The sequence below is a fragment of the Mercenaria mercenaria genome, chromosome 8, assembly GCF_021730395.1.
Source record: "Mercenaria mercenaria strain notata chromosome 8, MADL_Memer_1, whole genome shotgun sequence".
Lineage (NCBI taxonomy): Eukaryota > Metazoa > Mollusca > Bivalvia > Venerida > Veneridae > Mercenaria > Mercenaria mercenaria.
This window is the reverse complement of record NC_069368.1, coordinates 43,924,008-43,946,542: the sequence shown is the minus strand read 5'-3', so window position 1 is coordinate 43,946,542 and position 22,535 is coordinate 43,924,008. Positions and strand designations below refer to the sequence as shown.

Sequence of the window (22,535 nt, the reverse complement as noted above, 5' to 3'; positions counted from 1 at the left end):
AAATACATGCCAGAGTTATGGGACTTGATCCAGTGAGGTTAGTAATTGATCTAGAAAAAGAAAAAATAAGTTTCAAATCTATATGCCTTTTAGTAATAGCTGTATGTACTTGCACGCAAAACTTTGTCCAGAATTTTTTAAGTCCAAAAGGGGTCATAATTTGGCCAAAATGAAAGTCAGAGTTATGGGACTTGCTGCTATCAACTAGTTTTATAACCCCGAAGACACATGTGAAGTTTCAAATCAATATCTGCATTAGTTTTGGAGGTAATAACTTGCATGTAAAACTTTAACCAAAATTTTCCAAGTCTAAAAGGGGGCATAATTTGCTAAAAAAAAACATGTCAGAGTTATGGGACTTGACCCAGTGAGGTTGGTAATTGATCTAGAAAAAGAAAAAATAAGTTTCAAATCTATATGCCTTTAAGAAATAGCTGTATGTACTTGCATGCAAAACTTTAACCAGAACTTTCTAAGTCCAAAAGGGGGCATAATTTGGCCAAAATGAAGGTCAGAGTTATGGGACTTGCTGCTATCAACTAGATTTATAACCCCGAAGACACATGTGAAGTTTCAAATCAATATCTGCATTAGTTTTGGAGACAGTAACTTGCATGTAAAACTTTAACCAAAATTTTCTAAGTCTAAAAGGGGGGAATAATTTGTTCAAAATACATGTCAGAGTTATGGGTCTTGACCCAGTGAGGTTGGTAATTGATCTAGAAAAAGAAAAAATAAGTTTCAAATCTATATGCCCTTTAGAAATAGCTGTATGTACTTGCACGCAAAACTTTAACCAGAATTTTCTAAGTCCCAAAGGGGGCATAATTTGGCCAAAATGAAAGTCAGAGTTATGGGACTTGCTGCTATCAACTAGTTTTATAACCCCGAAGACACATGTGAAGTTTCAAATCAATATCTGCATTAGTTTTGGAGATAATAACTTGCATGAAAAACTTTAACCAAAATTTTCCAAGTCCAAAAGGGGGCATAATTTGCTCAAAATACATGTCAGAGTTATGGGACTTGACCCAGTGAGGTTGGTAATTGACCTAGAAAAAGAAAAAATAAGTTTCAAAGCTATATGCCTTTAATTGATGGCTGTATGTACTTGCATGCAAAAACTTAACCAAGGCGTGACGCCGACGCCGACGCCAGGGTGAGTAGAATAGCTAGACTATTCTTCGAATAGTCGAGCTAAAAACTCCTAAGTTGAAAAAGGGGCATAATTTTGTAAAATGCAAAGTTGAGTTATTGACCCTTTGCACTGCATGTCATATCATGACAGTGAACAAGTGTGTGAAGTTTCAATCCTTTCCCATTAGTGGATACTGAGATAACAGCTTACATACAAAAACTTAACCAAAAATTTCTATGTTGAAAAAGGGGCATAATTTTGTACAAAAGCAAAATAAAGTTATGGGACCTGCCTTGTGCATGTCAGATCATGACAGTGAACAAGTGTGTGAAGTTTCAATCCATTCCCATTAGTGAGTACTGAGATACCAGCTTACATACAAAACCTTAACCAAAAAATTCTAAGTCGAAAAAAGGGGCATAATTTTGTGAAAAAGCAAAATAGAGTTATGGAACCTGTGCAATGTAAGTCAGTTTATCACAGTAAATAAGTGTGTGAAGTTTCAATCCATTCCCACAAGTGGTTACTGAGATACCAGCTTACATACAAAACCTTAACCAAAAATTTCTAAGTCAAAAAAGGGGCATAATTTTGTAAAAAAGCAAAACAGAGTTATGGAACCTGTGCAATGTAAGTCGGTTTATCACAGTGAATAAGTGTGTGAAGTTTCAATCCATTCCCACAAGTGGTTGCTGAGATACCAGCTTACATACAAAAACTTAACCAAATCGGGACGCGGACGCGGACGCGGACGCCGACGCATGGGCGAGTCCAATAGCTCTACTATTCTATGAATAGTCGAGCTAATTACTGAGATATGGTGAAAATACAATAAAATTAACCATAAATTCTAAGTAAAAGGGGACATAATTCATGAAAACTAGGTGTCAGAGTTATGCACCTGTGTCACATGATGTGGGCACATGATGTGGGTGATGAGGTGGAACATCTCTTTTAAGTTTGAATCAAATCCATTCAGTAGTAACTGAGATAAAGTGAAAATACATCAAAATCAACCTTAAATTCTAAGTAAAAAGGGGCATAATTCATAACAAGAGGGTCATGATGACCCTGGATCGCTCACCAGAGTAATATGTTTCAAATGTCAAACTGATGATTTTTAGAAATTTTTTGGAAAATTTTCCGATGTACAATCAAGTAACCCCTGGGGCGGGGCCAATTTTACCCCGGGGGTCATGATTTGAACAAATTTGTAAAAGTCGACTAGGCAATGTTACATATCGAATATCTAAGATCTAGGCCTTCTGGTTTATTTTTTAGCAAATTTATGAAGATTTCCTTATGTACAATAAAGTAACCCCTGGGGCTGGGTCAATTTGACCCTGGGGGGGTCAAGATTTGAACAAATTTTGTAGAGGTCCACTAGGCAATGCTACATGTCGAATATCTAAGCTCTAGGCCTTCTGGTTTATTTTTAGAAAATATTGAAGATTTTTCTATGTACAATCAAGTAACCCCATGGGGCGGGGCCAATTTGACCCCGGGGGTCATGATTTGAAGAAATTTTGTAGAGGTCTACTAGGCAATGCTACATGTCAAATATCTAAGATCTAGGCCTTCTGGTTTATTTTTAGAAATTTTTTGAAGATGTTCCTATGTAAAATCAAGTGACCCCTGGGGCGGGGTCAATTTTGACCCTGGGGTCATGATTTGAATAAATGTTGTAGAGGTCCACTAGGCAATGCTACATGTGAAATATCTAAGCTCTAGGCCTTCTGGTTTATTTTAAGAAAATTTTTGAAGATTTTCATATGTAAAATCAAGCGACCCCTAGGGCTGGGTCAATTTTGACCCCGGGGGTCATGATTTGAACAACTTTAGTCGAGGTCCACTAGGCAATGCTACATGTCAAATATCTAAGCTCTAGGGCTTCTGCTTTTTTGAGAAGAAGATTTTTTAAGGTTTTCCTATGTAAAATCAAGTGACCCCTGGGGCGGGGTCAATTTGGATCCCGGGGGTCTGATTTGAATAAATTTTGTAGAGGTCCACTAGGCAATGCTACATGTGAAATATCTAAGACCTAGGCCTTCTGCTTTATTTTTAGAAATTTTTTGAAGATTTTCCTATGTAAAATCAAGTGACCCCTGGGGCGGGGTCAATTTTGACCCGGGGTCATGATTTGAACAACTTTAGTAGAGGTCCACTAGGCAATGCTACATGTCAAATATCTAAGGTCTAGGGCTTCTGGTTTTCGAGAAGAAGATTTTTTAAGATTTTTCTATGTAAAATCAAGTGACCCCTGGGGCGGGGTCAATTTTGACCCCGGGGTCATGATTTGAACAAATTTGGTAGAGGTCCACTAGGCAATGCTTCACACCAAATATCTAAGCTCTAGGTCTTCTGGTTTTTTAGAAGAAGATTTTTAAAGTTTTTCCTTTCGGTTGCCATGGCAACCAGAGTTCTGCATGGAATTCAATTCTTTGAACAATTTTTAGAGAAGACCATCCAAGGAACATCCCTGTGAAGTTTCATCAAAATTGGCCTGTTGGTTTAGGAGGAGATGTTGTTTAAAGGAAAGTGTGGACGGACGGACGGACGGACGACGGACGGACGGACGCCGGACGGTTAGTGATCACAATAGCTCACCCTGAGCACTTTGTGCTCTGGTGAGCTAAAAAAAAATGGTGTCAGAGTTATGCACTTTATGTCACATGATGTGGGTGATGAGGTGGAACATCTATTTTAAGTTTGAATCGAATCTATTTAGTAATAACTGAGATATAGTGAAAATACAACAAAATTAACCTTAAATTCTAAGTAAAAGGGGACATAATTCATGAAAACTTGGTGTCAAGAGTTATGCACCTTGTGTCACATGATGTGGGTGATAAGGTGGAACATGTATTTTAAGTTTGAATCAAATCCATTTGGTAATAACTGAGATAATAGATTTCGGGACGCGACGGGACGGGACAGGACGGGACGGGACGCGACAAAACTGACTCCTATATACCCCCCTCAAACATGTTTGGTGGGGGTATAAAAAATGTACAATGATCTTCTTTTTTAAGTAATGGTCTTATCAAATTTACCACTAAATGCATATGATTATGATAACTAAATTATACAATAGCAATACAAATGTTCTGTCTGTGTAAAAGTAACTTACAAAGTCAATAATATCTAGCAACTCTGTGCCCTCCAAAGATTTTTCCCTCTGTGACCATACATACTCTTTTGTTGTCTGAAATTATACATACAGGTCATTAGATATAAATGTACTTATTTCAGTAACAATAAAAACATACTAATCCCCATCCATTGGGGAGAATGGTTAACTGTTGTTGTCCAACCCTTTTGAATATCATAATGTATATGAGCCGAAATAGACTGATTGCAATAGACTTTGACAGCAAACAGCATGGATCCTGACCAGACTGCGCGAATGCACAGGCTGGTCTGGATCCATGCTGGTCGCAAAGCCACTATGTTGGTTTTCTCATGGCACAGCTCATATGCATAGTTGTTACTAAACATATTTTGGAAAAAAGAGCTATAATTATGTTTAAAATGAAAGTATACAAATCCAATCATTAGCTGTAACAACTGCTTTAGGGACGTTGAAGTAAGTATTGGATTTCTAACTTGTTGTTTGTATCTGTTTGTGACATCTGTGTTTTTACAAACACATTCATGTTTCATCTGTGCATATTTGAATACATAGATTATGTGTGCATGTACATTTCCATGGAGACAGAAGCATGGGTGTTAATGGACATTTTCCCCCCAATTTGTTCTGAAAATAGAACATAGTTTCCTGAGATCTCAGCTAAATAAAGATTTTAATGTTAAATATTGACTTCTACCCTTGAAAGCATTTTGGGAGATGACTTTAATCAGATTGTATAAATGTGACATAACATAATATCCGCATTGTCAAACAGTGAGAGCTAATTTATATATTCAAAATAAATAAATAAATTTTCTCAGTAATTAATGAATAGAAACACCTGCCTCAGTGGTACAAGCTGAACTAAATTTCCTTGTGAATACAGATGACAAAACTAGAGCTAATGCTAAAAGTGATTAATACCCCAAGAAGCTGCTTCGATACATGGAATGTAAAATGTTGTGTCATGACCTTTGACCTTCAAGTGTGACCTTGATCCTTGTGACCTATGATGTGCACTCTTCATATTGTCACAATGAGGTTAATAACTTATGCTCATATTATGAAAAATCTTCCGGTGGTAAAGATGAGTGCATATAAATTTTAGCTATTTAATCTTTGTCAATGACCTTTAAAGGTGACCTGGATCATGCACTCCGCATGTCATCTCGACGTGTTAACAACTGATGCTAATTTTATGAAATTAGAAGATATGGGGTGGACACAAAGTTAAGATATTTGACCTTTGACCTTAAGTGTGATCCTGACCTTGAATCTAGCGCTTTTGGTTGAGCGTTCTGCATGTCTTCTTGTTGAGATAAATAACTACAATGTAATGCTGTTTTTTTTTTTTTGATCTTGACTGTTTAGACAGTATGGAACAGACATAAAGGTAAGCAATTTGACATCCAAAGTGTGACCTTGTACTTAAACCTAATGACCTGGGTTATGCACTCTGCATTTCATCTTGATGAGTTACTAACTGATGCAAGTGATATGAAAATCTTCCCACCTGTTCAAAAGATATGGATTGGACACGGATTTACAGACAGACAGATCAATTGATCAACTAATGGAGAGACATGTGTGACTCCAATAAAGCCCCCATATGGTTGTATTTTTTTTCAACTGCTATCTCCTCTTGCCCTGTAAACTTAAATTCATTGTTGATATTTTGTAAGTATGCTATAAACACATTCCTGAAGCCTGAATATTGTCTTTATAAAATATGCTCCTTACTTTAATATTTTGTAAAAGATGTGCATTCTGTTTTTTGAAGTATCCTAGCCATTCCATAGCATCATCTGTGTAGTCAAAGCGACCTTCTTTGTATGATGACATCGAATATTCTCGCGGCTTGGTTTTTCTGTATCGTAACCATTCAATCACTGCAAATAATCATTTTGTTATCAAGATATAATACTAATAAGCTGAATTGTTGATTTGATTTATTTCATGGTGCCTCAACGTAGTACAGATTAAAAGGCACCAAAAAGGGCTAACAGTTTTGGTTTTATATCTCAATTACATCATAAAAATATAAAGTATGAAATCAAAACTTTTATAATTCATAAGTGTCCTCTTATGATAATGCAAGGTTAAGACAGTGCTTCAAGTTCTTTCCTTACACAAGTAAACCCAGACCCAGGGGTCTCCTTGATCGAATGGTTAAGATGGCTGACTTTGAATCACTTGCCTCTCACAGGTGTGGGTTCAAAACCTTTCTTCATGCAGAGAAACCATCCAGCTGGCTCATGGAATGGCGGTGGTTCAACATAGGTGCCCACTCATGCCTGAAACGTCTTCCATTGTCAAAAGCTATAAGAGTTGCCATATGACCTATATGAGCCGTGCCACAAGAAAACCAACATAGTGGCTTTGCAACCAGCTTGGATCCAGACCAGCCTGCACGTCCGTGCAGTCTGGTCAGGAGCCATGCTGTTCGCTACTGGTTTCTCTAATTGCAATAGGCTTTGAAAGCGAACAGCATGAATCCATGCTGGTCGCAAAGCCACTATGTTGGTTTTCTCATGGCGCAGCTCATATTGTGTCACTTTGACTCTTAACCCATCAAAAATGTCCCAGAAACACATCCTACCAACTGAATTGTATAGAAAAGCAAAGTGATTCTGAGTTTTTTGTGTTGTTGGCTTTAACGTCGCACAGACACAATTATAGGTCATATGGCGACTTTCCATCTTTGATGGTGGAGGAAGACCCCAGGTGCCCCTCTGTGCATTATTTCATCATGGGCAGGCACCTGGGTAGAACAACAAACCTTCCATAAGCCAGCTCGAAGAATTCAACACCCTGACTAAGGCTTGAACCCACATCTGTGAGGGGCAAGTGATTTGAAGTTGGCGACCTTAACCACCCGGCCACGGAGCCCCCAGTGATTCTGAGAGATCTACATGGTATTTGTTTACAAAAACACTTGTACACTATGTAAAATATGTAGAAAAGCTGTCTACTAAATTTGAAATGCTGTTAAAAAGAATCTGTGACAAAACATACTCCAAAATGTTTCACATAAAATGCAAAAACAATCTTTCATAACTAGAGCTATCACTAAAGGTGATGAATGTACCCCCCGCATGCACTAACACAGTACACTGCAATTTGACACACACAAGACTGCATAATTATGTGGACTGTATGTATATAGACTGTATGTATACAGTATAGTAACAAAAAACAAAGTCCCATAACTATGCAGAATATTTATCTAAAAGAATGTAACATGCACCATGCACAACTAGGGTTGGTACTGATCACTTGTGTGAAGTTTCATTAAATTGTGTGCAAGGGTTTGGTAGATTAGGCACGTACAAGACTGCATATGCAGACTGTATGTACATAGTATGTTAACAAGAAACAAAGTCCCATAACTCTGCAATTTTTGTCGCTGAAAGAACCTAACATGCCCCATGCATAACTACTGTTGTTACTGATCAGTTGTGTGAAGTTTCATTAAATTGTGTCAAGGGGATGAGGAGAGATGGTGTGCACAAGATTGTGTCTATGTATATAGTATAGTAACAAAAAAACAAAGTCCCATAACTCTGCAAATTTTTTTTCTAAAAGAACCTAACATGCCCCATGCACAACTACTGTTGGTACTGATCACTTGTGTGAAGTTTCATTAAATTCTGTCAAGGGGATAAGGAGAGATGGTGCGCACAAGATTGCATCTACGGACAGACGGACAGATGACCAGACGGACAGACAGACAGACGGACAGACAGACAGACAGACAGACAACCTGAAACCAGTATACCCCCCCTTACAACTTTGTTGTCAGGGGGTACAATAAGTAAAGCATAAAGTCAGATGACGCAGTTATTTCATTTTAGAGATACATGTATACAATATTGGTTTTCAGTTCTTATTTTTTTTCTCCTTGTTATAAATATCTTATATTAAAACCTCTTTGTATACAATATTCAACTTTCCAGTTCCAACTATTAATGTATAGCTTTAATTCCTAGCTTTCAAATGAAAAAAAAATTGTTTTTATACTTACTACTTGGAAAATGTATAGTTAACCAGCCTAGTTTAGCATAGCGATGAATAACATGTGCCATTGTCATAGTTTTCCCACTTCCTGGTTTTCCATCTAGTGATGTGTTAAGGAAGTAATGTGTTATAACTAGCAGTATATTTTGAGTTCATTCGCTTGCTTTATAACAATATGAAGACTGATGTAGATGTTTTAATACCGTCAATCTATAAACTTGGTACATTTAGAAGACCTCTACTGAAGGATTCTACGGATGTTTTAATATAATCAAGCTATCAGCTGTGTGCCCAGTTGTTCCAAACTTTAACAGGCGATTAAGCTAATGGTTGATTAACTTTTAGGGTTATTTTTCGGCATTTCAGAAGACTTTGAAAAACAAATGTATGAGGTAAGAATTTTAAACACTGGAAAATTTTTACAATAAAATCAAAACATCAAACTAGTGTGTCCCATCAAGTTTAGTATTCTGAACCAAAATTTAATCAGAGGTTAGTTTAACAGCCAGTTAAAGTTTCGAACAACCAGGCCCTGGTCATCTATGCAATGAGAAACATTTCTTGCTTCATTATACATTTTTTTGGGTTTTGCGAGTCTTAACTGTTTTTGTTTTCGTTTTTTTTTTTTTTTTTTTTTTTTTTCAACAGTATTCAGGTATTGTATATAAGGTGGTCAGCTGACCAATGTTCACAGATTCCTTGGTACTATCTGTTCTATGCAAGTTAATGACAATTCACTGAATCAAGAGTTGAATGATGAATGACCTTTGACTTACTGTCTTGAGGTAATCACCACAGAGAACATATACCTTGTTCTGGATTTGAACCTATGACCCCCAGACTGGCAAACTTGTGGTCTACCGACGGTATTAAACAGACAAGCTGTACCTTTTTATAAGCTTCTAAAGGATACAGAACATAAGTTTCATTGGTGGATAATCCAAATTGGCATTATCAATGAAATCAAAGGCCTCCAGAGCTGGTCGGCGAACCATGATCACACTCTCTTGAAAACTCTTCACCTGTAAAATATGACTAAATGACCAATCATACATTAAAATATTTAAATGTTCCATTATAAAAGTGCAACAAGTAAGTTGTTCCAACAGATTTCATGTTTCAGGTGTAAGTATGACCAAGAGCTGTTTGTGACACACATTCTCCTCCAGCAACATGATGGCCAGTTGGAGGCAACTGGGTGTATGTTGTGAGTCACAGTGACCTTGACTTTTTTTACACAGTTTTGAACCTGGTCCAGATTTCTTAGAGACAATTCTTTGAACAAAGCATTTAACTTTTTTGAGATTTCATAGCAACAAACATTCTGACAGTTTTAAAATGATGAAGCAGAAATTGTGGCCTCTTACATGTTTGCAAGGTGTTTTTTATGATTTTACCTAGTAACCTAGTTTTTTACCTCAGGTAACCCAGTTTTAAACTTAGATATCATAGATATACAGATACAAATTTTCAGACAAAGTATTACGGGAATCAATTTGAAAATGTGGCTTCTAGAGTGTTAACAAGATTTTCCTATGATTTGACCAAGTGACCTTATTTTTTATTTCATGCGACACGCATTTTTCACCGGATTTCAAACATACAAACATTCTCAAAAAGTCTTAATTTCTCCAGTAGAATTGAGAATTGAAAAGTTTTTTTTTTTCAATTTAACCAATGATCTAGTTTTTGACCTCATGTAATCAACTTTTGAAAATTACCTAGATTTAGTAGAGAAAAACATTCTGACAAAGATTTATTAAGATCAGAGGGAAAATGTGGAATGTAGAGAGTTAACCAGGTTTTTCTATGATTTGACCTAGTGAGCTAGTACAAGACCTCACGCAACCCCAGTTATAAATCTGATTTAGATTTCCTTAAGAGAAACATTCTGATCAATCTTATGAAGATGAAGTAAAAAATAGCCCCTATAGACTGTAAACATTTCCAATTAACTGACCTAGAGGTCTAGTTTTAACCCCAGGTGACCTAATAATCAGATTTTATTGAAGGTAACATTCTGACCAAGTTTCATTAAATTTGGGCCAGACAAACAAGAACCACTTGATGAACAACTTACGACAGACGCGGTGGCCACAATAGCACAGATCTAGCAGATGCCAGATCACACTGTGTTAAGTTTCAACTATTTTCTATTACTGAGAAACCAACTTACATACAAACACTTAAACAACTCCTGACACTAACCCTAACACTGAGGCGGATGGCGATAAACAGATGAGTGCAATAGCTCTACCTACTCTCTTGAATAGTCAAGTTAAAAAGTCTGTACCTGTTTGTTATATCCTGGCCACTGTTTATTTTGTACATACTTTTCATATTCATCATGAGGAACTTTATAAAACATTCCTTCATCATCAATTGTGTGATTTGTCTGAAAAACAACAGTAAGATAGTCAGCTTTATGGCATACATGTATCTAAAGGATTATTCTAGTTTTTAGTGATAACTTTAATTCTTATTGAAAATCCTTTTACAACCCGTACTACTTATTGATAAACCAAAGCATTATCTATCAGTTCACCAGACATACCATAACAACTTAATAAAGATCTATCTCAGTCAAGACAACTGTCAAATAAAGACTTCAGTATTGCATAATGTTTTCTAAATTCTGAGACTGTCGTATCTGATCTAAAAATAGGCTTCCCTAATAAGAAATCCACATATCTTAACAAGAGGACCATGATGGTCCTGAATCGCTCACCTGTTCCCACATGACCCAGTTTCGAGTATGACGTCGTTTTTTCTATTATTTGACATAGTGACCTAGTTTTTGAGCTCATGTGACCCAGTTTTAAACTTGACCTAGATATCATCAAGATAAAAATTCTGACCAATTTTCATGAAGATCCATTGAAAAATATGGCCTCTAGAGAGGTCACAAGGTTTTTCTAATATTTGACCTATTGACCTAGTTTTCAAAGGTACATGACCCTGTTTTGAACTTGACCTAGATATCATCACAGTGAAAATTCTCACTAATTTTCATGAAGATCTATTGAAAAATATGGCCTCTAGAGATGTCACAAGGTTTTTCTATTTTTATACCTACTGGCCTAGTTCTTGACCGCACGTGACCCAGTTTAGAAACTGACCTAGATATCATCAAGGTGAACATTCAGACCAATTTTCATGAAGATCCATTGAAAAATATGGCCTCTAGAGAGGTCAAAAGATTTTTCTAATTTTAGACCTACTGACCTAGTTTTTGACAGCAGTTGACCTAATTTCAAACTTGACCTAGATATCATCAAGATGAACATTCAGAACAACTTTCATACAGATCCCATGAAAACTATGGCCTCTATAGAGGTCAAAAGGTTTTTTTATTATTTGACCTACTGACCTAGTTTTTGATGGCACGTGGCCCAGTTTCAAACCTGACCTAGATATCATCAAGGTGAACATTCTGACCAATTTTCATGAAGATCTTTTCAAGGGTATGGCCTCTAGAGAGGTCACAAGGTTTTTCTATATTAAGACCTACTGATCTAGTTTTTGACAGCAGTCGACCCAGTTTCAAACTTGACCTATATATCATCAAGATAAACATTCAGATCAACTTTCAAACAGATCCCATGAAAAATATGGCCTCTATAGAGGTTACAAGGTTTTTCCATTATTTGACCTACTGGCCTACTTTTTGAAAGCACGTGATCCACTTTCTAATTTGACCTAGATATCATCAAAATGAACATTCTGACAAATTTTTATAAGTATGGCCTCTAGAGAGGTCACAAGGTTTTTCTATTTTTAGACCTACTGACCTAGTTTTTGACCGCACATGACCCAGTTTCGAACTAGACCTAGATATCATCAATATGAACATTCAGACCAACTTTCATACAGATCCCATCATAAATATGGCCTTTAGAGAGGTCACAAGGTTTTTCTATTTTTAGACCTACTGACCTAGTTTTTGACCGCACGTGACCCATTTTCAAACTTGACCTAGATATCATCAAGATGAACATTCTGACCAATTTTCATGAAGATCTTGTGAAAAATATGGCCTTTAGAGAGGTCACAAGGTTTTTCTATTATTTGACCTACTGACCTAGTTTTTGAAGGCACATGACCCAGTTTCGAACTTGACTTAGATATCATCAAGGTGAACATTCTGACCAATTTTCATGAAGATCTTTTGAAATATATGGCCTCTAGAGAGGTCACAAGGTTTTTCTATTTTTAGATCTACTGACCTAGTTTTTGACGGCACGTGACCCAGTTTCGAACTTGACCTAGATATCATCAAGGTGAACATTCTGACCAATTTTCATGAAGATCTTGTGAAATATATGGCCTCTAGAGAGGTCACAAGGTTTTTCTATTTTTAGACCTACTGACCTAGTTTTTGACCGCACGTGACCCAGTTTCGAACTTGACCTAGATATCATCAAGGAGAACATTCTGACCAACTTTCATAAAGATCCCATGAAAAATGCGACCTCTAGAGTGGTCACAAGCAAAAGTTTACGCACGCACGGACGACGGACGCTGCGCAATCACAAAAGCTCACCTTGTCACTTTGTGACAGGTGAGCTAATAAAAGTTATTCAAACTCACAGGGTCATTATGCTCTGTTCTAAATTTAGCGAGAATATTTGTTCTTTTCTGATGAAGTGATAAACTTGGGACTTCCACCAAATCCTCATCCTCTTCTGCAATTTCTTCTGCCGTAGTGCAGTACTGTCTGTAAGATCCTATCCTACAATGATGCAATATCTGACTGGTACAACAACCTTGCTGCAGGGTACCAGTTTGTGGAAAACTTCTTATATAACCTGCTTGTGTTCTGTGCTGTGAAGAAAACCTCGCCCATTGTCTTAGCAGCTGGCAATAACCTGAAATGAGAGAAAAAGTTGTTAGCATTTAAAGTAAACGGTACTTTATGCATTAATTAGTTATCTGAAAATCTATTCATGCCTGACAAAATTGCTGACTGGACAAAACTTGGACAGACCTATTGAATTAAAGAGAACAGACCTATAAACCCTAAAACTGGTGTTTAAACAGGTAAGGAAGTCAGAACTCAACAAGAGTGCCAGACTGTCACAAAATATGCCTGTCATCGAACTTGGCCTAATCCAAGGGCCATAATCCAAGAATGCCTATGGCAATTTGGGTGGTTATCAAACTTGGCAGAGATATTATGCCCACAAACATTGTCAGCAAGTTTGATGAAGATCAGATGAAAACTGTTCGACTTAAAGAGCAGACAAGCGTAAAGGTGATTTGGCTGGTTATCGAACTTGGCCGAGATATTATGCCCACAAACACTGGCGGGTTTTGCAGATCTAAACTGTAGTACTGACTGACAGGTACTAAGAACTATTCAATCCCCCTACTTTTTCATTTTTTCGTTAATTTATTAGGCAGAATATTAACTAACTTTTTCAATGATTTCATGAAGAATTCTATTCTAGCTGACTGCGTTTTTAACTTCATAACTTCATTAAGGTTTTATAAAGAAAATTTCATGAAAATTAAGCAAAAAAGTATGGCTTTTGCTAGTATATAAACAAGCTTTTTCAATCAAATCATCTAGTGGCCTACTTTCTGATTTAGTTTTTTCTATTTTTAGCTCTAGAGGCCCCTGTAAGGGGCCAACTGCTCCCTTTGAACAAATCTGGGAGAAGACCTTAAAATGGTGCAAAAGACCAAGATTGATGAAGATCTAACAAGCGAGTTATGAGAAGTTGATTTAAAAAAAAAAAAGTGTTTTCTATTTTTAAATCTAGCAGTCCCTTCAAGCGGCTAAATGCCCTCAACTGAGTAAATTCATTACAGGACCTTACAATGATGCTAAAGACCAAGCTTGATTCAGATCTATGAAGTGGTTCATGAGATAAAGTAATTTAAAATGTTCTCTACTATTAGTTCTTATGGCCTTTAAATGGGCCAACTGCCCACATTAATGATTTGAAAACAAGAGCACCACAATGCAGAGCAATAAACGCCCGAAGGTATGACCTTTGACCCCTAAGTGCGACCTTGATCTTAAAGCGAGCCATCCAGATCATGCGCTCTGCAGGTTGTCTCAATGTGGTGGACATTTGTGGCAAGTTTCTTCGAAATCCTTCAAGGGGTTCAGGTATGACCTTTGACCCTTAAGTGTGACCTTGACCTTGAAGCAAGCCATCCAAAACATGCTCTCTGCATGTTGTCTTAATGTAATGAACATTTATGCCAAGTGTCTTGAAAATCCTTCAAGCAGTTCAAAAGTTACAGAGCGGACACAAAACAAAGTCATATGACCTTTGACCCCTAAGTGTGACCTTGACCTTGAAGCGAACCATCCAGAACATGCACTCTGCACATTCTCTTGATGTGGTGAACATTTGTGTCAAGTTTCATCGAAACCCTTCAAGGGTTAAAGAGTTACAGCGAGGACACGAAATTGCTAACAGACGGACGGATCGAGGGACACCGGCATCATAACATAATACGTCCTTTGGGCTTATAAATATGGGAGAGTACTGTACAATTTTGCTACAGACAAAATTTGATGAAGATTCATCAAGCAGGCGATTACAAGAACTTTTTTCAGTGGTGTACAAGAGGGACCCAAACTTGTAGAAGTTGGCGTCTCTCAACAAGTCTTCAAGGGACCTAAGTCCCCCACTAGTTTGAAAGGATGAAAATGTAGATCTACTATAATCAAACAATTTTTTTTTCTTCTCAGGTATGATGTGTAACAAATTTTGGAGAGGATCTTCTAATGATGTTACAGACAAAATCTGATAAGGTCCTATCAAGCAGTTCATATGAAGAAACTGTTTAAATGGTTTTTTTTCTATTTTAAAATCAGCTGTAGTGGTCCCTACGAGGGACCTGAGTGCCCAATTTGTACAAAATTGGAAGAGGACATTACAATGATGCTACCTACCAAGTCTAATGAAGATCAAGTAAATGGTTAATGAGAAGAAGTCATTTAAAGGCTTTTCTATTTTCAGTACTCGCAGACCCTAAAAGGGGTCAGGTGCAGGGGTTCCACTAGACCTGAAAACCCAAGAGTCCCAGGACCCTTAGGTCCAAATTTTGAAGTGTCCTTTTTCCAAAATACAGGAGACCTGTCCCTGTCCCAATATCTCGATATTATGGACTAAATTTTCTTATATAGTAATATGCAGCTGGTTATACATGTACAATAATATTAACCAAAAGTTGTTTTATTAATATTTATTTCATAATAAACATTATGGGCTTATTCAGTTTTAAGTAATAAACTATTACAAGAATGGTGGGTAGGGTTTGATGCCTTTGCATGTTATATTATCCACAAGGCAATCTGAAAGACAGCTAAATCCCCCGCCACTGTTATGGATAGTGAAAGGGTAAACCTTTGACCTTGAGCTGTGACCTTGACCTTGAACTGACATGGCTGACTGATGAATTCTGCATATCGTCTTGATGAGGTGATCATCTCATCCAAGTTTCATGAAAATCCTTCCAAGGGGTTTAGGAGATACAGAGCTCAAACTTTTGACATTGAGTTGTGACCTTGACCTTGAGTTGACATGGCTGACTCATGAGTTCTTGATGAGGTCATCATTTGACCCAAATTTGATGAAAATCCTTCAAGGGGTTTAGGAGATACAGAGTGGACACAAAATGGAAGGCTCAAACCTTTGACCCCAAGTTGTGACCTTGACTTTGAACCAGCATGGCTGACTCATAAGTTCTGCACATTGTCTTGATGAGGTGATCATTTGACCTAAGTTTTAAAAATTCCTTCAAGGGGTTAAGGAGATATAGAGCGGACACGAAATGGAAGGCTAAAACCTTTGACCTTGAGTTGTGACCTTGACCTTGAGCTGGCATGGCTGACTCATGAGTTCTGTACACCATCTTGGATAGGTGATCATTTGACCCAGGTATCATATGAATCCTTCAAGGGAATTAGGAGATACAGAGTGGACACAAAAAGGAAAGCTCAAACCTTTGATCCAAAGTTGTGACCTTGACCTTGAGCCAACATGGCTGACTCATGAGTTCTGCACATTGCCTTGATGAGGTGATCATTTGACTCAAGTTTGATGAAAAATTCCTTCAAGGGGTTAAGGAGATATAGAGCGGACACGAAATGGAAGGCTAAAACCTTTGACCTTGAGTTGTGACCTTGATCTTGAGCCGACAAGGCTGACTCACGAGTTCTGCACATCGTCTTGATAAGGTGATCATTTGACCCAAGTTTCATGAAAATCCTTCAAGGGGTTTAGGAGATATGGAGCGGACACGTAAGTGTTACGGACAGACGGAAGGAAGGACGGACAGAGACCATTCTTATAACCCCCTACCACTCGTGGCGGGGGATTAAAAATGCTTCAAAATATTAGCTGCTTTTTAGCAACAGTTGTCATATTTTTCTTAAATGCACAATTAATAAGATTGCACCTGAAAATCTCGTTAGAAAGGACAGATATGTCCGAAAAATCACGGTCACAAAAACAGGTGACAAATATGGAAAACCAAAGTTAATTATACTTAAATTCTTGATAAAATACCTGTTTTTAATTTATTTTCTTTCATCATAACTATTCAAAACTTAAAATTTCTACTTACTTAAAGCATCCAATTTTTTAGTCAATAATCTTACCATCGCCAATTGACTACATAATCAAATAAAATTGCTGCAAACTGGCTCCCCTCCTTTCAATAACGGATGTTATTTATTACACAAATTATCGATTTTTCCCATATTTTGGTCAACAGACATAGCTTCGGGCCATTTTTGCCAATTAGAAATTGGAAATTTACTGCTGTCATTTGACAAGTCCCGCCTTGCAATCGCCTGTCAACAATGGTTTAACTCCGCCTTCCACACCTTACTACTTACGTCACACAGATCAGTAATATAGTATAAGCATCCTTTTAATGACCACGAGTGTTTATTATGAATACACGAGACAGTTTTATAGTAGTAAAATAGATAAGAGAAAGGATTGTCAAAGGAAAATGCCCCCGTGTCCTGAGTGAGGCACAGGCAAGTATCATGCTGGGTCCTTTGAGCGTCTTTTGAAAATCTCCCAGGTCCCGGGTCAAATGGAACCTCTGCAGGTGCCCCATTTGAAAAAATTGACTATTAAAATGATGCTACAGGCCGATTTTGATGGAAATCCATTGAGTCATTCACAAGAAGAAGTTATTAAAAAAATTATTTTAGTGTTATCTTTGACCTTGTCCTTTGAACTATTGACCCCAAACACAATTAAGGTCATGTCCTGACCACATGCAAAGAGGTTTATGAACTATACGCTAAAGCATTTTTTAGTTATTGAGCTGAAACAGTGTCAAAGTTCTTGTGACATACAGCATTGGCCTACTGATCCCCGAAAGTATTTATTAGAACTCATCAGGTATTCATCCTATGAAATTTGAAGGCAGTAGACCAAAGGGTTCTTAAATTAATGACCAGAGTCCATTTTCAGTCAGAATGTCACTGTCACCTTTGATCTACTGACCTCCAACAAAAGGGGTCATATACTGCATGGCCACAGGCAATTATCCTATGAAGCGAGGTGACTGAAGGCCAAATCATTCTTTAGCTACTGAGCAGGCAATCAGCCTATGACCAGTCTATGTACGGGTGTCAGACGTTTCACCCCCAAGACTGTTCCTCCCAAGACTTTTCCTCCCAAGACTTTTCACCCCCAATTTGGGGGTGAAAAGTCTGGTGTTTTATAGCATATGAAGACTTTTCACCCCCTATTTGTTTTTATTATTAAGTATGATTATAATGTTTTTTTGGGGGGAGGGGGTTGTATAGTTATGAATAATTTCATATGTATTATAATTAGGTTAATACATTAAAAAAAAAAAAATATGATGTTTGTTCGTAGAGATGACCATAAACTTTAAAAAAATATTTTAAATTCTTTGTTTGATGTTCATGCAGCGATTGAATAAAAATAAAAGTACCTTTGATAATAATAACTACAAAGTAAAATATTTTATTGATGTTAAAATTAGCCTTGTTGTTCAAGGTTTGAAAGTTTGCTATCAATTAACAGTGTTCTGACATAAAACAAGAGCTGTCTCCGTAGGATGACAAATGCCCCCGATGGCACTTTGAATGAATAGTTATGGCCGATGTAAGAGTTTAGGACCTTTGACCTACGGAGCTGGGTCTTGCGTGCGACACATCGTCTTACTGTGTCACACATTCATGCATAGTTATTTTAAAATCCATGCATGAATGACAAAGATATGGACCGGACATGCCCATCAATGCACTATCATGAAAAATGATCTTTAACGTCTAAGTGTGACCTTGACCTTTGAGCTACGAACCTGGGTCTTGCGTGTGACAGGTCGTCCTACTGTGGTACACATTCATGCCAAGTTATTTGAAAATCCATCCATCGATGACAAAGATATGGACCGGACACGCCCATCAATGCACTATCCTTTAACGTCTAAGTGTGACCTTGACCTTTGAGCTACGGACCTGGGTCTTGCGCACTGCACGTCATCTTACTGTGGTACACATTCATGCCAAGTTATTTGAAAATCCATCCATCGATGACAAAGATATGGACCGGACACGCCCATCAATGCACTATCCTTTAACGTCTAAGTGTGACCTTGACCTTTGAGCTACGGACCTGGGTCTTTCGCACTGCATGTCGTCTTACTGTGGTACACATTCATGCCAAGTTATTTGAAAATCCATCCATCAATGACAAAGATATGGACCGGACACGAAAATTGTGGACAGACCGACAGACTGACAGACCGACAGACAGACAGACGGTTCAAAAACTATATGCCTCCCTTCGGGGGCATAAAAAATACATTGCTAAAAGCCGCTATCAAATAATTTACATCATAGTATAGAAATATATAAATATATGCAAATTTTGTACAATAAATTATCAATGGTAAAAAATAAGATTGAACTAGAAAATGCTTTTGTAAAAAAGTGCATGTCTCCCCCAATGCAAAGTCCTATAGGCAAGAAGTCAATAGGGGTCAGGAGCGAAAGTCAAAGAGACACTGATGGTTGGCTGCAATAGGGATCATCTACTTGGCATGTCCAGTCATCCCGCTAAATTTCGACACTCTTGGCCTAGTGGTTCTCAAGTCACTGTTCAGGCTCCTGTGACCTTGAACTTTGATCAAGTGACCTCAAAATAAATAGGGGTCATCTACTCTGCATGTCCAATCATCCTATTAAGTTTCAACATTGTAGGTCAAGTGGTTCTCAAGTTATTTCCAAAAAATGATTTTACATGAATAGGCCAATGTGACCTTGACTTTTAATAGAATGAACCCAAAATCAATAGGGGTCATCTACTCTGCATGTTTAATCATCCTATGAAGTTTCAACATTCTGGGTCAAGTGTTTCTCAAGTTATTGATCGGAACTGGTTATCAATGTTCAGGCCCCTGTGACCTTGACCTTTAACGGAGTGACCCCAAAAACAATAGGGGTCATTTACTCTGCATGAACAATCATCCTATGAAGTTTCAACATTCTGGGTCGAGAGGTTCTCAAGTTATTGATTGGAAATGGTTTTCCATGTTCAGGCCCCTGTGGCCTTGACCTTTAACAGAGTGATCCTAAAATCGCTAGGGGTCATCTACCCTGCATGACCAATCATCCTATGAAGTTTCAACATTCTGGGTCAAGTGGTTCTCAAGTTACTGACTGGAAATGGTTTTCAATGTTCAGGCCCCTGTGACCTTGACCTTTAATGGAGTGACCCCAAAATCGATAGGGGTCATCTACTTTGCATGTACAATCATCCTATGAAGTTTCAACATTCTGGGACAAGTGGTTCTCTAGTTATTGATCGGAAATGGTTTTCAATGTTCAGGACCCTGTGACCTTGACCTTTGATAGAGTGACCCCAAAATCAATAGAGGTCATCTATTCTTTATGACCAATCATCCTATGAAGTTTCAACTTTCTGGGTCAAGTGGTTCTCTAGTTATTGATCAGAAATGGTTTTCAATGTTCAGGCCCCTGTGACCTTGACCTTTGATAGAGTGACCCCAAAATCAATAGGGGTCATCTACTCTTCATGACCAATCATCCTATGAAGTTTCAACATTCTGGGTGAAGTGGTTCTCTAGCTATTGATCGGAAATGGTTTTCAATGTTTAGGCCCCTGTGACCTTGACCTTTGACGGAGTGACCCCAAAATCAATAGGGGTCATCTACTCTTCATGACCAATCATCGTATGAAGTTTCAACATTCTGGGTCAAGTGGTTCTCTAGTTATTGATGGGAAATGGTTTTCAATGTTCAGGCCCCTGTGACCTTGACCTTTGACGGAGTGACCCCAAATACAATAGGGGTCGTCTACTCCAGCAGCCCTACAACCCTGTGAAGTTTGAAGGTTCTAGGTCAAATGGGTCTCCAGTTTTTGCTCGGAAATGAAGTGTGACGTACGGACGGATGGACAGACAGGGCAAAAACAATATGTCTCCTGGGGGAGACATAATAAAAAAATGACCCATTTGTCTTGTTTGTTATATTGTGAGAAAATAAGTTATATAAGTCAATCAATTGTTAGAAGATTAATGATTTGGATGATTAAAACAAAGTTTGGGATTTTCGGACTTTCATTAATTTTGTCCTAATATTATGCTGATTTTGTACAGGAAATAAGCAATATATCTATTGTGGAAAAAATGTTATATTAAAATTGTTTATATCGCACATCGTGTGTTGTCGACAACTTAATTGTTAGTTTTTGTTATCCTTTATAGGCAAGTGATGCAAGATAAACAAGCAAATTCGATGAATTGGAATCCCCCGCTGGAAGGGTCAGAGTTGAGGAACGGCAAAAAAAAAATATATCCAGCAAAAAGTTAAGAATGTTACCAAGAAGCAAATAATTTCATTAGTCAAAATCAAATTAAAAGAAAATGAATGGTTTGTCTGGGTGGGGCTTGGGGGGGGGGGGTGAGGATACAACAGTTTACATGTTGATTACAAATATTGATAGAAAATGAAAAATGAAAAAAAAAAACAAAAACAAAAAAATGGGGGGGGGGGGACCAAGGTAAGGTGGTGACCAGGTGTAGGTACACAACATCACATGTTTATAATAAATGTTCATGGAAAAGAATGAAAGAAGTTTAATGAAATTCTTCCAATTGGTTGGTTTGTTATGTACAGATCTGTCGATTTTTAAACAATTAAAGGGCAATAACTATATGGAAAATTGACCAATCGAAAAAAAACTTGAAGGGCATCGTCGCAGTATCTTGGTTCATGTCTGTTTCAAGTTTGATGAAATTCTACCTGCTAGTTACTGAGAAATGGCTGCAGATGGACATTTTTCATTAAATCAAGGGCAATAACTCTGAGGGAAATTGACCTATCAAAAAAGAAACTTGACGGGCATCAGCACAGTATCTTGGTTCATGTCTATTTCAAATTTGATGAAATTCTACCTGTTAGTTACTGAGAAATGGCTGCAGACGGACATTTTTTATTAAATCAAGGGCAATAACTCTGAGGGAAATTGACCAATCAAAAAAAAAACTTGACGGGCATCATCGCAGTATGTTGGTTCATGTTTATTTCAAGTTTCATGAAATTCTACCATGTAGTTACTGAGAAATGGCTGCAGACGGACGGACAGACTGACGGACGGACGGACAGACTGACTGACAACGCCATTTCAATACCCCCCTCCCGATTTCATCGGCGGGGTATAATTAAGTCTATCATCTGTTAATTAATTGGCAGCATGCTCTTCAATGTTTTAGTATATTTTGTCCTTTAAATGATACATGTTCAAGTTATATCAATAAACTGACAAAATAATAATAAATTCTCGATTATCTAATAAGTCAAAATGTATCTAATAAGTCGAAATGGTTTGATGAATCTTGTTACATAATAGCAAAAAATAATTTCAAGAAAGCAAGAAATACATTTGTGAAAGACAAAAATGAGAGAAATAGAATTAATTTTACAAGCATGCGTACTAAGTATAATAGAATAAGAAAAAAAAAGATAAATATGCTAAGCTGCTGGTTCCGTTTACTGAATTCGAATGAAAACTCACTACAAAAAAGAATTTATCATATGCTGTGCAACGATGCAAACAATAACATTACTGTAACTATAATAATTCAAACTGGGCGTTTTCAAATAAAAATGCTGTAAGAAAACCTGGGATTGTTGGATATATGGATAGGTCAAGATAGTAACAGTAATTCTTTTTCTACGGAGAATATTGGACAATTATTATCAAACTTGAT

The 22,535-nt window shown here is 37.4% G+C and overlaps 1 protein-coding gene across 1 annotated transcript in view; it reads right to left on the bottom strand.

Moving 5' to 3' along the window:
* Positions 1 to 22,535, bottom strand: part of LOC123565388 (28S ribosomal protein S29, mitochondrial-like) — a 37,021-nt gene that overhangs the window by 13,083 nt on the left and 1,403 nt on the right. Inside the window, exons 2-7 of the mRNA XM_053549808.1 lie at positions 12,876 to 13,153; positions 10,579 to 10,680; positions 9,199 to 9,307; positions 8,293 to 8,385; positions 6,009 to 6,157; positions 4,269 to 4,343 (exon numbers count right to left, since the gene is read on the bottom strand). Coding sequence (XP_053405783.1) covers positions 4,269 to 4,343; positions 6,009 to 6,157; positions 8,293 to 8,385; positions 9,199 to 9,307; positions 10,579 to 10,680; positions 12,876 to 13,153 — 806 coding nt within the window. The remainder of the gene's footprint in view (positions 1 to 4,268; positions 4,344 to 6,008; positions 6,158 to 8,292; positions 8,386 to 9,198; positions 9,308 to 10,578; positions 10,681 to 12,875; positions 13,154 to 22,535) is intronic.